The sequence below is a fragment of the Erpetoichthys calabaricus genome, chromosome 6, assembly GCF_900747795.2.
Source record: "Erpetoichthys calabaricus chromosome 6, fErpCal1.3, whole genome shotgun sequence".
NCBI classification, from domain to species: Eukaryota; Metazoa; Chordata; class Cladistia; order Polypteriformes; family Polypteridae; genus Erpetoichthys; species Erpetoichthys calabaricus.
In genome coordinates, this window is record NC_041399.2 from 47,326,768 (window position 1) to 47,342,474 (window position 15,707).

The following is a 15,707-nucleotide window of genomic DNA, read 5'->3' on the forward strand; positions in this document are numbered from 1 at the left end:
GTCTACATTGCAATTAGCATCTTTCAGTCCTTTAGGAACTCATTTTACAGGGTGATTGTGGAGAGGGGGTGGTGTTGCTTATTATTTTTCTATTATCATTGATTATAAATAAATAAATAAATTTACACTGCAATTGCAAAGTTACGGTAACCATGCTTTAACATAGCAGTTTAAAGTATGAATGCTTAATAGCTGTTTTTTAAAATGCACATTATAAAGTATTTATTTTCTTTACATTGTATTTTTTTACTCTTCTGTCTATAAAGGAGACGTTAGTTGTTCCTCGGATTCACAGCCAACGTTTGAGCATATTTTGTTTCTGCTGCACTAATGCAAGCTAACAGCAAATGTCCCACCTGCTGTATGAATGATGAGAGGTACTGCACAACCATACAATCTTCTGCACATTAATAAATGTCATCAAATGATCATATAATCAGCATACATATAACTTTGTCTGAAATACTACTTCATACAGCAGATCATCTCTCTGTGTGTTCACATTTTATTTTCCTCTTAACTACACATAAACACATAATTGAACAATTTAGATTTGCCAGGCTTACCTTAGAAACCAGACTTGCTCTGTAGGCTGCAAGTTGTTTAAGGTATTCTTTTTTGGCAGCTTCTGTTTTCTTCTTGTATAACTGAAAAGTTAAAGAAGTTATTATTTATCAGTGAGACTGCATATGGCAAACTGAAATATCATTTGACATATCCTATCTCTATGACAACATCACTTGTTGATTTATATTTATGCTGTGCACAGCCTTACCTTGTTTTGAATTCCAACTTTACAAGATTAACTAAAATAATATTTTATTAAACTATTTTCACAAGACATGTTTGATGTATTAAACAAACCCAGACATGTTATATTAAAATGTCCTGATTTAAAACAGTAAGACAAGCAGTGTTAACCATATTATCTGTTCAGTTTAGTACTTTTCATATCAGAAACATGTCTAATGGCAATGCAGCTCATCCTATATAGATGTAACATAATATACCATAACATTCTCAAGCCCACTTAATCCAGTTCTTGGGTGGGGAATTGGTAGATGTACACAGCCCATTCCAGCAGCACTAGGCAGAAGGAAGGAAGGAAGCAGTCCTGAACAGAGTGCCAGTCTATCGCACAAACTCACACACAAACACAAATCACAAATAAACCTAACAAAAACATCTTTGGGAATGTGGGAGGAAAATCAGTGTAGCCAAAGGAAAACCCATGCTAGGAGATCATAGAAGCTCCACTTGGACAATGACCTGGCATGGGATTCCAACCCAGAATACTGGATATGTGGTGTACAGACTTACAAGAGATGCATTGCACTCAAATAAGCAAAATCAACAGCATGAAGGGAGCAATTTATTGATTCAGTTTCTGCTTGAAAATAGTGAGATGCTTAACTTTGGAATATAGGGTGCAACTGATATAATTTTAAAGTACATGAAGCTCTACACCTACAAATCAAAATAAATGACTGAAAAGTGCCTTTGATGGATAAGTAATTAAACTTGGTATTTTCTAAATAATTTCGTCTCTGCATAATTACATGACTCACTCAGGATATTATCATTGTCACCGTGGTCAAAATGAATTTGCAAAATTAACCAAATGAGTAAAAATATATTATTGAGAAAAAAAAAATCTTGACATTAATGGAAAAACTTCAAACAGTGAAAATAGTAAAAACCTCCTATGTGGTCATGTGCCCCTCTTTCTAGACAGCCAGTTTACACAATTTGAGGGCATGAAAGAACGGAAGCAAAAGCAGTCAGAGAAAAGATTCTCTGCTTACACGTACATGTACTATCCAACAGTAATGTCCTCAAACATTCCAGAAAACTGTCCATCTATCTTTGTATTATTTATTTTTCATGGACAACTTAATGTTAAGCTATCCCAGCAGCAATGGAAGAAATAGATAAATGTAGCATTTAAACAGTACATCACATTCAGTTAACTAATTGTATTAGTGAGCAAAGGAATGCTGAGCTCCTGAATTTCCAACAAGAGTTCTTCAGTATAGTGTATATACAAATATTTTGAAATTCATTCTAATTTGGTCACCTGTTAAGCTTCCCAGTCCTTATTTGTACACTTTAGTCTTAAACAGCTACATTCACTTTTTTTAACTACTTCTTGCTTTTTTTACCATTTGTCAATTTCATGCGGGACACAAAAAGGCAAAGGAACCAGAAGTTACCATCTAACCTGATCCCATTTACACCTGTGGTTCAATATAAAATTTCAATTTTAATAAAATATTTAGAAAGAGACAGAAAAGAAAAAAGTGAAAGGATGACAATTACTAATCTGTTCTGGTCCCGCCAATCATTTGGATCGTATTTTCAAAAAAATTATAATATAAGAATGGTCTGATATGGCACAGTGTAAGCCACAGAATTAAATAAATAAATATGTTATCAGCAAAAACTGGCTTACTGGCAACCTAGGTACTACAAATTCCTCCATTCTCTTATTACTTAAATTGTACTCTTAAAACAACTTATTGTAAACCCTTCTCCAAACACCACTTATGCCATTACTACAGTCTCCTGAAAAAAACTCCTTTCTCATTCAAGGGAGATTACAGGCTTCACCTGCTTTCTATAATGCAGAACTGCCTAAGAAACCACAAGTCAGCTGTATCAATACCCTCGACCATACTGACTATATTTAATATACAGTGCAGGACTAAGCAAGGCTAGATTATTAAATGTTCTATTATGGTTTAAGAACATTTTGTTGTTTTTTAAAATGTTTTTTAACTATTAATTATTTTTTGTTTTGATGTTACATTATACTTTTTATTTTTTCAGCAAAAATATTTTGATGTCCCTTTCTGTAAGCGTCCCAATTGCTGTCATGGAAGCTTTGTTGTTACTTGGTTTTTGTGGTGCGAGCATCAATTTGTGACACATAATATGCCACTCATATTAACTTAAAATAACAAAAAGGAAAGGCTAATTGTGAAAACAAATCAGTAAATCAAAGTAAAAGAATTAAGAATTCAGACTGACAAATTTTGTTCCTTCTTGACTTTGGGTTTGGCCTGCCCCATTTATGGTAGTTCTCTTGATCACTTAGCCACTGTATGTTTTTTCATTTCTGATTCAAAGTCTGAGCTTAATGCTAGGCTTTCTACCATCTTTTGCTGACTTTTATGAAAAGACTTGTTTGCTCATTATACTTACTAAGTGGCCAATGAATATAAAGGCATCCAATTAAGCAAAACACCCTAAATAATTAGCCACAAGACATGTATAATATTTTCCTCTTGCGGTTTACCCATATACCTTGGGCCACAAATACACTTACTGAGAAAATTATTATGAACATCTGCTTATACATGCAATTATCTAATCAGCTAATCATGTTGCAGCAGCACAATGCATAATATTGTGCACATACAGGTCAAGGGCTTCAGATAATACACTTGTCAAACACCATAACAGGGAAACAAATGGGATCTCAGTGATTTCAAATGTGGCATAATTGTTGGTGCCAGACAAGCTGGTTTGAGTATTTCTCTAAGTGCTCATTCCCTGGGATTTTCACTCAGAGCAGTCTCTAGAGTTTGCTCAAAACGGTGCCAAAAACAAAAAACATCAGGTGAGTGGCAGTCCTGCGGATGGAAGCTTTATTGATGAGAGTGCTTAGTTAAGTATGGCCAGACTGGTTTGAGATGACAAAAAGGCTGCTCTAACTCATATATACACTGTGTGCAACTGTGATAAAATAGGAAAGCATCTCAGAATGCACTACACATTGAACCTTGAGGCAGATGGTCTACAATAGCAGAACACAACCTCGGTTTTCACTCCCGTCAGCCATGAACAAAAAGATGAGACTACAGTGTACACAGGCTCACCAAAACTGGACATCTAAAGACGGGAGAAGAATAACCTGGTTTAATGAATCTCAAATTCTACTGAGGCACACAGATTGCAAAGTCAGAATTTGGCACCATCAGAATGAATTCATACATCCACCTGCCTTGGGTCAACAGTCTAGACTGGTGGAGGTGATGTAATGGCGTGGTAAATGTTTTCTTGGCGCACTTTGGGCCTTTTAATAATAATCAATCATCATTTGTATGCCAACAGCCTTTTGTGTGTTGATGCATCCCTTCATGGCCACAATTTACCCTTCCTCTAATGGCCGCTTTCAGCATGACAATACATTGTCTCACAAAAAAAAAAATGTTGCCTTAAACTGGTCTCAGGAACATGACAACATTGCTCTTCAGTGGCTTTCCCAGTCTCTGGATCTGAATCTAACAGAACACCTTTGGAATGTGGTAGAATGGGAGATTCACAAGAATGTACATTTGAACAATCTGCAAAAATTATGTGAGGCAATCATGTCAAACATGGACCAGAATGTCAAATAAATGTTTCCAACATCTTGTGCCATTAATATTTGAGGCTGTTTTGAGAGCAAAACGTGTATTGACCCATTAAAAGTACAGTGTTCCTAATAATTGTTCAGTGAATATACATCTTCTATTTAATTAGTCTAATTTTATGCATTTCCCCAATTGTAGTTATTTTTTAATAAGAATGGATCATTGAATATATTTAACGCAGAATGATTTTAATTTGCAACGTTTCTGAAAATGTGTCTTAGGCAATGGATATACTGGCTAGACATTTAAAATGAAAACATTAAAAATCAAGAAACTCTTCTAACCCTAATCAAGTAACTCTATATAACAAGTACTTCACATAATGAAAACTACTACTTGAAACACACTTTTGAAGTGCAGATCTGTTCCATGCATTTCATTTTACTTGCACTGCACCTTATACACTTTCACCCCATTCTTCATCTTGCTAATGACTACCTAGAATGCACATTCACATCTTCTTTTGTGGGTTAACCTCAATTGGGCTATGTGCAATGCCAGAAATACTCTCTGTCAAAAAACACTGAGAGCACTGGCTTTAGGGGTAAATCTCAGTATCTCTGTTGTAAGCATGTTTCTTCTTTTTCTTCATGTTTGAACAATCAGAATAGTTACATGTTTGGACTAGTATTTGTCCAGCTATGCTCCAAGACAAATTAATTGAGGGCAAACCTGGAGGTGCAATGCTCCCAACAACACAGCACTAAAGATCCCTGGGGCACCTCTGCCAAACATGTACTGACCTAAAAAGTAACTCTTGTGCTTTTTTCACATTAAGAGAAGTATAAAAGGTTGAAAAATTCCATTGTCCATTGCCCAATGTTATGAGGCCTAATGGCCAAGATGCTGGACTGTAAACTACATGGTTGCTAATTGATATGTCATCTCTGAACTTCACTAACTCACTTCACCTGGTATTACATCAATTGTAGTACTACACTAAGAACTTTACTGTACACTATGGACAATGCTGAACATCCTCTTTCTGACACACTAACATTGAGTACTTTCAGCCAACAAATTATTCAGCAGAAGTGTGTCAAGAGACATTACTGGGGCTCCTTCATACCAACAGCAATACAGCTGCATAATGGCTTACTGTGACTGTGAAAGCCAAGTCAGAACTTTCTTTCTTTCTTTCTTTCTTTCTTTCTTTCTTTCTTTCTTTCTTTCTTTCTTTCTTTCTTTCTTTCTTTCTTTCTTTCTTTCTTTCTTTCTTTCTTTCTTTCTTCAGGTATGTGTTTAGACCAAAGAGTGCATGTATTTTTATTTATTTATTTGTTTGTTTATTCATTTATTCTTATTTACTTACTTGCCTATTTATTATTAATTTATTTAGATAGCTTCTGTAAAAAGCCAAATTTCCCCCCGGGGACAAATAAAGTTCTGTTTATCTACATGTAATGTGGCTTGGGGAGATGCTTTAAAATAAACATAGCTTGATTGTATGCTTGTAACATCTAGCTAGGTGAACATTATTGTACAAACAGAAAAGGCACAGCTGCAACAATGTGTTTTAAAGTGGATATTGCAGATGAATTTGATAAATTTAAAAAAATGTGCAAGAGGTTGCACCTTCTTCAATAAACAAACTAAACTAATTATTATACACCTGCTGTAAGAGAGCATATGTTAGGTAACATTCATGATACCTGCTGGTTAGCCTTTGTTCCCCTTAGAGTAGTTAAGTAAAACTCCAAAAAAGCTTATGTTTCCAGGAAGAGAGACAACAAAGGCAAGGGTGTAGATGTTTATAAAGGCACCCCAGATCATTACGGTAGAAATTACACCTCTGCTGGAGTTTTCATTCACCCAGCCCCCATCCCCACAAAACATATGGTAATATAATTTTCTTTTTTTTTTCACCCACTGTATGATGATTCACTGAATCTTTGAGATGATAACACAAAAGGACAGTTTTTTTTTCCAGGAAATTAGGATCAAAGAGAGACAGAACATACTTGCTGTAAAAAATATTACTTTGAAGCCTTCAGGGATATTTTCTGCCTTATTTAAAGCTGAGTATATTAAATGCCCTGAAAACAGAGTCAACCATTATTATAAAGCTCTTTATGGAGACAACATATTTAAACTTTTCTGTCTAGCTGTACAACTACTGAAGTGTTTTGATGTCAGAAAATAAAACTGAAAAACAAAATAAAAAAAGAACTCAAAAGAAAAAAAATAGGAGGAAATATCTATCTATCTATCTATCTATCTATCTATCTATCTATCTATCTATCTATCTATCTATCTATCTATCTATCTATCTATCTATCTATCTATCTATCTATCTATCTATCTATCTATCTACACATGCACACACATATATATATTCAAAATTCAGTTCAGAACCTTTTCCCTAGTCATAGGTAAAAAAATTGTCTTTCTTCCATACAATAAGAATCACAGCAATAAAAATAAATAAAATGCTATATTAATCATAACTGTTTAAAATTATTTGGCTCATATTATAGAACCTATATAATTGTTTGTGTAAATCAATTAATACTAGAATTATTTAAAAATGTTCTCACCATGCACCTAAAAAATGAACATAAATATTAATGATTTCTTTGAATTCTGCTACTGACATATTTCCAATAAAGTATAAAAAGGTTCTTCAGTAGAAAAAAATGAAAACCTGCCAAGTCACTAATCTCTTTCACATCAATTTAGCAGAAGTTAAATTAACATTAAATAATATGTTCATGCTTTATAAAGGAGTCTCTTATGTTCTTACTGCTGTACAAAATGTAAAGAAATTAGCAAACACATCAACCCCTCATAGAAGTGGGAAAAGAGGAAGAGAAAAAAGAACAAGAAGAACATTTACATATTATTGTATTTTTACTTCAAAGTATATGGCAAATATAGCTTCATATCTGATGACTGCAGTATAAATGTATGCCTAGCGTGAGTATAACACCAAAGCAGAAGTGTGGGAGCCAATTTTCCACATAACTGAAAGATATAACCCACACATTATGAAATTGGCCGAAGAAAGTCAGTCCCACAAATGAAAAGGAAAAGAATGATTTGTTAATTAAAAGAAGAGAAGCCAAAATTAAAATTCCTTTCAAATGAATCAATTTCTGCTTTACCTGCTTCTGCTCTTCGCCTAAGCCATCCCACATTGAGGCAACGATTTTGGAAACTTCACCAAAAGTGGCATTTGGGTTTTGCCCCTTGATAGCTGCTTGAGTGTCACGGAAAAACAGCGCATAGGCAGAAACTGGCTTTTGTGGTTCATTAGGGTCTTTCTTTTTCTTCTTCTTTGGAGTTTTGGGTTTCTTTCCAATATCTGTGGCTGGTCTTTTCTCTGCTCCATTTATCTGAAAATAGAAATGTGATGATAATTCATAACAAAACCTAACAGAAAACTGACAAGCTGTTTAATGGCAAATAATCAGAAATTCACACAAAACATGTAAGGTTATGGAGTGAAAACCATTATCATTTAAGTGAATATTCATGTTAAGGTTATGTAGTTCTGTTGTGTGTATGTGACTGTTGAGAAACATTATTTATTAAAATTTATATGTAAATATTGAAATGTAAAAAATGATCTGGAAATAACATGCCCTTCTTAAACTGATTTAATCCAAATCACAGTTGCAGGGCAGCTAGAACCCATCTTCTCTGCATCCACAGAAAGGTAAGAACCATCACCCAGACTGGTTGCTGTTCCATCACAGGACTCTTGCACACACTCAGACTGTCAATTTAAAATCACCAATTAAAGTTAAATGCACATCTTTGAGATGTGGGTGGAAACCCCACATTGATACTGGGAAAACATACAAACTCCACACAAAAAATGAATGGGGACAAGATTTCAACCCAGAATGATGGATCCACAAGACAGCAACATAACTCGGTTACACTGAAATGGATGGAATAACAAGGATAATATATTTCAACTGCAACATATAAACATTTTGTGTCATAAAATGCTTATGTAACAGGTCTATGAAGCAGATTTAAAAATTGTAAACATTTTTTAAAGGAATATACAAAGAAAAGAAAAAATTGCACTATAAACATAAATGATTATATAGAACATTTTGAATGTTCACTTAGAATGGAACATTTAGAATGTTCTGCTGCAATAAAAAAGACTTATGTGCATATGTACAATGATAGCTTTAAAATGAAACATTAATGAAAAAACATGGCAAAATAATGAAAACTCATTAAGAATTTCTGACTGGTCAATCACCAAAGCTGCTTTATCACGAACTGCTGCAGTGTACTTAATTATCCAGCTCCTATGTTGATTTTCAAAATGCAAATCAGTACAAACCAGCTCTACCTACTGTATTTATTTAAACTAAATCTATATTTTAATGCTAATGTGAATTTCATTGTTACAAGATTATTTTACTTCTGGAATGGCTTTCCAGTTTCCATAAATAAATCACTACTGGAAATATTTTATAAGAAGAGAAATCACAGGAAGTCTTTGTAAAAAGGCAAAGCATACCCTAATGGTAAATAAAATACTATGATTAAGAAAGCAGTATAGTAAAATAATTCTTACTATACTCACAATAGTGTCTAACATTATGTGAAGCCAGAGTTATCTTAGTATCATTAATTCATTCATATATGAATGAAAATAATGATAATTAAGGAAGGAAAATTATATGCTTGCTAGGATGTGCTCCCCTCTACTGAAAATGCTACCCAAATTAAAAATATAAATCTCTGATTTCTGAAGAAATCTCTGAAGAAATATATTGTGTAAAGAGTAAAGTGTGTGTTTCACTTCCATTCAGGATCAGCGAGTCATCTGTTTTTCATAAGCTGAAGGGTTGTGAGCAGCTGCCTCAAGTCGACATAAAGTACTCGTGCTTTCAGTAACAATACTTTTTTAACTTTGTAACTTACAGTAATTTTAGTGAGGCAGTAAGAAAACAAAATGTTTTCATTTGTAGCCAAACACAGATAAAGGTAGAGTTGCATGCTTATGGCATACAACCAGACTATTAGAAGCAATGATGTGAACCAAGATGCACATTGAACACAGTCATGTCTGTAGTGCAATGCTGAAAGATTAGCGTTGATGGTTGAGTGTTCTCGGGTGGCCATTAAGCCCACTTTTTCTGTTTTTGTCTTTGTAATATTTCTTCAGCATTTTCATGAGATACACAGTGAAACAAATACTTAAGAATTACAATGAAAAATGACAACTGCATTCAACACAGAACCTACAAAACACATCTTCATATTATAGAAAGTGGGAGCTTGTTCTGTTCAATCAAGTCATGCTGTTAAATCAGATGTACTGTCTTCAACAGATGAGTGATGACATTATGTAAGGTGATATGAGCTGTAAGATTATTAAATATACAATAGTGAGCGAGGGCAGCACGGTAGCGCAGTGGTAGCGCTGCTGCCTCACAGTTAGGAGACCTGGGTTCGTTTCCCGGGTCCTCCCTGCGTGGAGTTTGCATGTTCTCCCCGTGTCTGCGTAGGTTTCCTCTGGGCGCTCCAGTTTCCTCCCACAGTCCAAAAACATGCAGGTTAGGTGGATTGGTGATTCTAAATTGGCCCTAGTGTGTGGTGGGTGTGTTTGTGTGTGTCCTGCGGTGGGTTGGCACCCTGCCCAGGATTGGTTCGTGCCTTGTGCCCTGTGTTGGCTGGGACTGGCTCCAGCAGACCCCTGTGACCCTGTGTTTGGATTCAGTGGGTTGGAAAATGGATGGATGGATACTAAGCGAATGTTGGTAAACCATTCTAATTTTTTAATGTTGTACCCACTGCCCACATGTATAATGTAAAGGAAGGAGAAATGAGTCACTTGATTTAGTAGAAAATTAGAAAATCTATAGCTAAAAAAGAATAATATAACTTACATTAAGTAAGTATATTTCTTAATTTAAATGCAATTTATTTTTTTTTTTAGAAGTTAGGATAGTGGTTATCACTGCTGCCTCTAAGATAACGGAATATGGATTTGACTCCATGACCCATTCATTGTCTGTATGTAGTTTGCACATGCGTTCCATGTGCTTGCCACAATGTCCTCAGGTATTCAGGTTCCATCCCTCATTACAAAGACACATATTTCATGTAAATGACAACTTGCAAAACCAGACGCATGTGAGGGTCCTCTGCTGGACTGGTGTCCAGTGTTGGTCCCTGCCTTGTAACTAATGTTTCTGGGTTAGGCTTCAGCTGATAGCCTATGTGGATTAAAAATAAATGGAGGGAATAAATATGTTTCCATGGTTTACATATCATGTAGCTATGCAACCACACATAACAGTAATAAAGAGGATTTAAAAAATACCAACTACAAAATATGAATGAGTAAAAGAATGCAATTTCTATTTTGGTTATACTGCTGGTGGATTCTATCTGTAATTATTGGGACAGTTGAAACATTTATGCAAGTCCAAAATGATTAATCCTATTTTCAGTACAAATGTTCTTCTTTACAAGAGGCCACATGACAATCTGGGTGAGCCTGCATGCTCTTTGGTTGTTAAAGTTGCAGCTGTTCATCTGGGATCAATCACAGTTAGTTGGGATATGCAAAGTGTACATTCTCCAAGAGGATATTGTATTGAGGATTGAAAAGCATCTTGAACTAAATACATATATTGTACAGGTATATATAAAATATCTGTCCGTGCATATACATATAAAAATATAATGAAGCACTGTAAATATTTACTTTAAAGTATTAATTAACACAGAACTTTTAATAATTGGTCTGCTTTTAATATTGCAATTTTCTGCAGTTTCAGCATCCTTTTCATACAAACAAGAGCAAACAAATTGTTCCTTACACGTTCCTTATAAAGAAGGGCCATATTTAGTTTTACACACAAAAACCTATCACATTACTACTGTATTAGCTGAAGAATAGTCAACTTAAACGGCTTTATCACAAGATGGCTTATTTAACTTAGTGATACCATTTTGGTGTCATGTACAAAGTAAATCCATCTATATAAATGTATCTGAAAACACAAACATTCACACACACAAACACATGAGGTGTGATCAGAAAGGCTTTGTTCTATCCTTGCATTTTTAAAATACAGCAGTGTAGCAAGAGGCAACTTGTTGCAGTATGTTGAGTTAATAAGTTTGATATATAGCTTTATAAATGAGAGGTGACTATTATATTCTAAGAAATGGTTAAATTGTGCAAGTATCTCATCCAAAAGTTTTTAAAAGTGGGCTGGGTTCATGACTGCATGGCTTGGTTGTTTCTTCCACATCTGGATTAGGTATATAATACAATACAAAGTATGCAAAGTACTCATTTTTATTTAAGAGCAAACACGTTAGATTTCCTTCATCCTGTCACAGTAATACATGTACTATACTTTTTGTTCCAGAAATGTAACTTATTGCTCTCCTCTACACTGCTTCTACTTATGCAATGCATTTTTGTACCAAGGTGCTGCTTCCAAAAAACTCCTCCAGAATTGTTTCTGGCTCAATTGTACTCAATTTGTGCTCAAAAGATTTTAATGTTATAGTTATATATTAAATTTGTCTTTTTAAAAACGGAAGGACTTTGCCTGGAAGATAAAGCTATCATGTCACAATAACCACCTGTATACATTTTAAAATTTGCTTCTTATAAATTTAACTCAGTTTGACTTATTCTTGTTAAATGTACACCCACTTAACAGCTTAGTGTTCTACACAATAATTACAGACTTACTTTCCAGGCTTTACTAACTCTTCAGAAAACTGAATGGTGAGATAATTAATGTGCTTGTTTAAAAAAAAAAAGTCAAGCTAATACTATGTTCCTTGAAGACACCAAAATTTTCCTGACTAATCAGACTAATTTTGATCCAACCGCTGTAAAAAAATAAAAGTGCCGGAGAATTCATTCTTTGTAGAAAACCTAATATTTTCAGTTGATCTTCTGCTTTTCAGTCTTGCAAACAGTGTCGTTCAATATTTATAAGAAATTTGTTGTACTCAAATGGAAATCTGGAGCTTAAATTTGTAGAAATCAGTAAGCTATTTAGCAACAGCTACTGTAGGATACAAAATGCTAGTGAATAAACATGTAAATTATTGTTTAAAATTATTGACTCAAGGGGTAGATGCATCATTTGGGCTGTATATATTTTAGTGGCTGAATGATTTAATACTGAAATATTAAACTGTTTTACTAAGTGAACTGAAAAATATTCAGAGTTGCAGGTGTCTATACACATTAATACTCCGTATACTGTTCCAAACAACAAATTACACTTCATAAAATGTTCTTTTGAAGGAGCCTGAAAGTTAAATTAATTCATTCTGAGTAATATAATATAGTAATATAATTACTTAAGGACCTATTGTATGTCTACAAAGCATTCAGTTACTGTGTTTAAGTTTGTTCACAGATGCATCATAAGTTTATGAAATCCTCATACTATAATCTTGAAACCTGCCACTTAAAAAGACAATAACAGTCACCTTAGCATAATTCTATAATACTGCAAGTGACTTTTAAAAAATATACATTGTGACTTGCCTTTTTTCTACAGTGAATCCTAATAAAGATAATTATTTATTGGTCTTCTACCTATTTGCTCACATTTTTAACTTTAGGTACCTGAGAAAAATGTCAAAGCTAATACCCAGAGCAAGAGTACAATGACTTGGTTATGGCGCTGTCTAGACATTTTTGTACCATTTATAGTCGGTCTGACCTATTTAAGTCATTACTGTAAGGCATCATTGATGGCATTACACCTCCAAGCATTCCTCTTGTTCTAACAAAATATTATATTTTGAAACACTAAAAATCAAAAAGTAAAATAACACAGGGAATTAAGAACCTCCAAAATGATAAACATTAATTGTATGTGTAAGAGAATTAAATATTTTCTTTTTAATCAAAGATTATTATTTCAGACTTGAAAGAATCAAATCACATTGAGTGTAAACAATCTACACTAGTACTATATAAATCCTGCAATAGTTTACAGTTTTTGTATTTATTCATTTTGTCAGGGTGACAATCTGATATAGTGGTATAAACCAAGTGTAGTTTTTGTAACATTATAAAGAAAAAGTAATTAAATAGCAAAGCAAGCGTGAACTTTACAGATAAAAACATGACCCCTTCATAACAAGTAAATCAGAATCAAAACATACTGTAGCTGTGTGCTTTTAAATGTTTTAATGTATATGTTAAACTCACATATTGTTTATTAGAGTTTTAACAGTATTTCAATAATTTAAATATTGTAAACACATTATGCAAGTCTATGTGAAAAGGGCATTGCATGTTTTTAAATGAGTAAGTATGATATTCTACAGCAAAGGCAACCACAATGACAGGTAAAATAATAAAAGACTTTAAGGACATTTACTTTTTTAAAAACAAAATTCAGATGAGCACTATAAATATTCCCTATTGTGAGCACCAGAAGTTTAACTGCATCCTGTACTGAATGGCTTAAATCACTGTCAATTACCCATCTGTTTTGAATCAAGCTGACAGGGACGAGAAATCTGTCTATCACAAAGATTTGCTTTCATCTGGAGCTGGCCCACAGAAGGAAATAATAAGCAGACATCAAATATTTCAATTTTTATTGTAAAATTGGTTATGATTATAGGATACAGCAGCTTTAATGATTGCTTTGATTTTTCAGATAAACACCAAACATGTTTTCTATATTTCAAATATATGGTAAATGTGTATCTGACATAGCAGCGCTTTAGTTAAATACCAGATATTTATAATATTAAACAAAAGTATATCTTCCCTTGAACCTTAATGTGTATTGTATTTTAAAATGAGGTTTATGGAGATTTTGGAATAAGAGATAAGCTTGACAAAATCATATTTTGCTCAACAAGCATGAATAATTATTTAAAATTATTTTTCTTTATTTATATTACACCTGATAGGAAACATATGAAGCCTGGCACAAGTAATAAGGCTAAGATTACAATGTCTGTTGCAAAATATTCATATACATGTGCTTATATACACCCATAGAGGCTTCTAACTTAAAAAAACTGTCTGACTATAATCAGCATTCCAATTAGGGAATAGAACTGATAAATACAAAACAAAATAAGTTCAATTGCTTACGTCATACGGATTTAGCAAATATAACTAGATCTTTGCGTAAATTTCTATTATACTGCCCAGAGTGGCTAAATTAAAATAGACCTTTTGGTAAAATTTTCCATATGCATCTTACCGACAAACAACAGTTCTTCAGATTTTATTTGTAGAGTTTATAAGTACAAACAAGGAAACCAAAAAGATTGACTTCAACAAATATGTAAATACATGATGAAACATACCAATTTCTTTTCTTTCATCTTTTAATTTGTGATATTATAGACATACTATAAAGTTACCTTTAACATTCTACTAAAATCCAGTCAAGCCACACACATCATGGATTATGCAGAATAAATAAACATGTTGTCAGCATGATAAATAAACATTGACTAATGAAGAATTTGTTTTCTGGACCCACTTAATCCACTTAGGATTGTGAGGAACTACAGTCTCTCCTAGCAGCCCCAGAAGCAAAGCAGCAAGGCCAACCCAGTCAATAGCCCACTCACGCGCAAACATCCACAAGGTTAACTTAGAATCGCCAATTAACCTGTATTCCTTCACAATAACATAAATATTAGCCTACAAAATACAAAAAACAGATAATGCAATGACTGCTTCATTTCATTACTAAGTCATTAACATGTATCGATGATTGTGCTGGTGCCATTTCCTTCTGCTTAAGATAGCTTCAGCAATGTGTTAGTATTTCTTTGGAGTCCTTCTGTCCCTCAGGTATACGATCATAGTGTTTTCCACCACGTTACACTTTCTCAACAATCATTTCATCATTTACTATCCATTATTAAAAACATCTGTTTATCACTACTCCACTGATTTAACACTGACTCCATCATACTGCTCTTTCCATTCCAGGCACATTAAAAACTATTTCTTTTTCTTTGTTTCTCAGCATCTATCAACCCTGTAGCCTATAGGTTTACACGATTTATAGGGTTATTATTGTCACATGTGCAGATTACAGTGAAGTTCTTATGTGCAGGTGTTAATCAACATGCAACATTTGAGCACTCACCAGTGCCTTCAGCCTTAATACTATAGAGACCTGTAGTACTTTTATGAATAACAGGTGAATTTAAACAGTATACTCAGTTAATATCCATCCATCCATCCATTATCCAACCTGCTATATCCTAACTACAGGGTCACGGGGGTCACTGGAGCCAATCCCAGCCAACACAGGGCACAAGGCAGGAACCAATCCCGGGCAG

The 15,707-nt window shown here is 33.9% G+C and overlaps 1 protein-coding gene across 4 annotated transcripts in view; it reads right to left on the minus strand.

Annotated features, from left to right (window-relative positions):
• tox (thymocyte selection-associated high mobility group box) overlaps positions 1 to 15,707 on the minus strand; it is a 265,803-nt gene that overhangs the window by 24,632 nt on the left and 225,464 nt on the right. For all 4 annotated transcript variants that reach the window (XM_051929067.1, XM_028803560.2, XM_051929068.1 and 1 more), the window contains 2 exons: positions 7,523 to 7,753; positions 567 to 647 (listed from right to left, as the gene is read on the minus strand). In XM_051929067.1, coding sequence (XP_051785027.1) covers positions 567 to 647; positions 7,523 to 7,753 — 312 coding nt within the window. The remainder of the gene's footprint in view (positions 1 to 566; positions 648 to 7,522; positions 7,754 to 15,707) is intronic.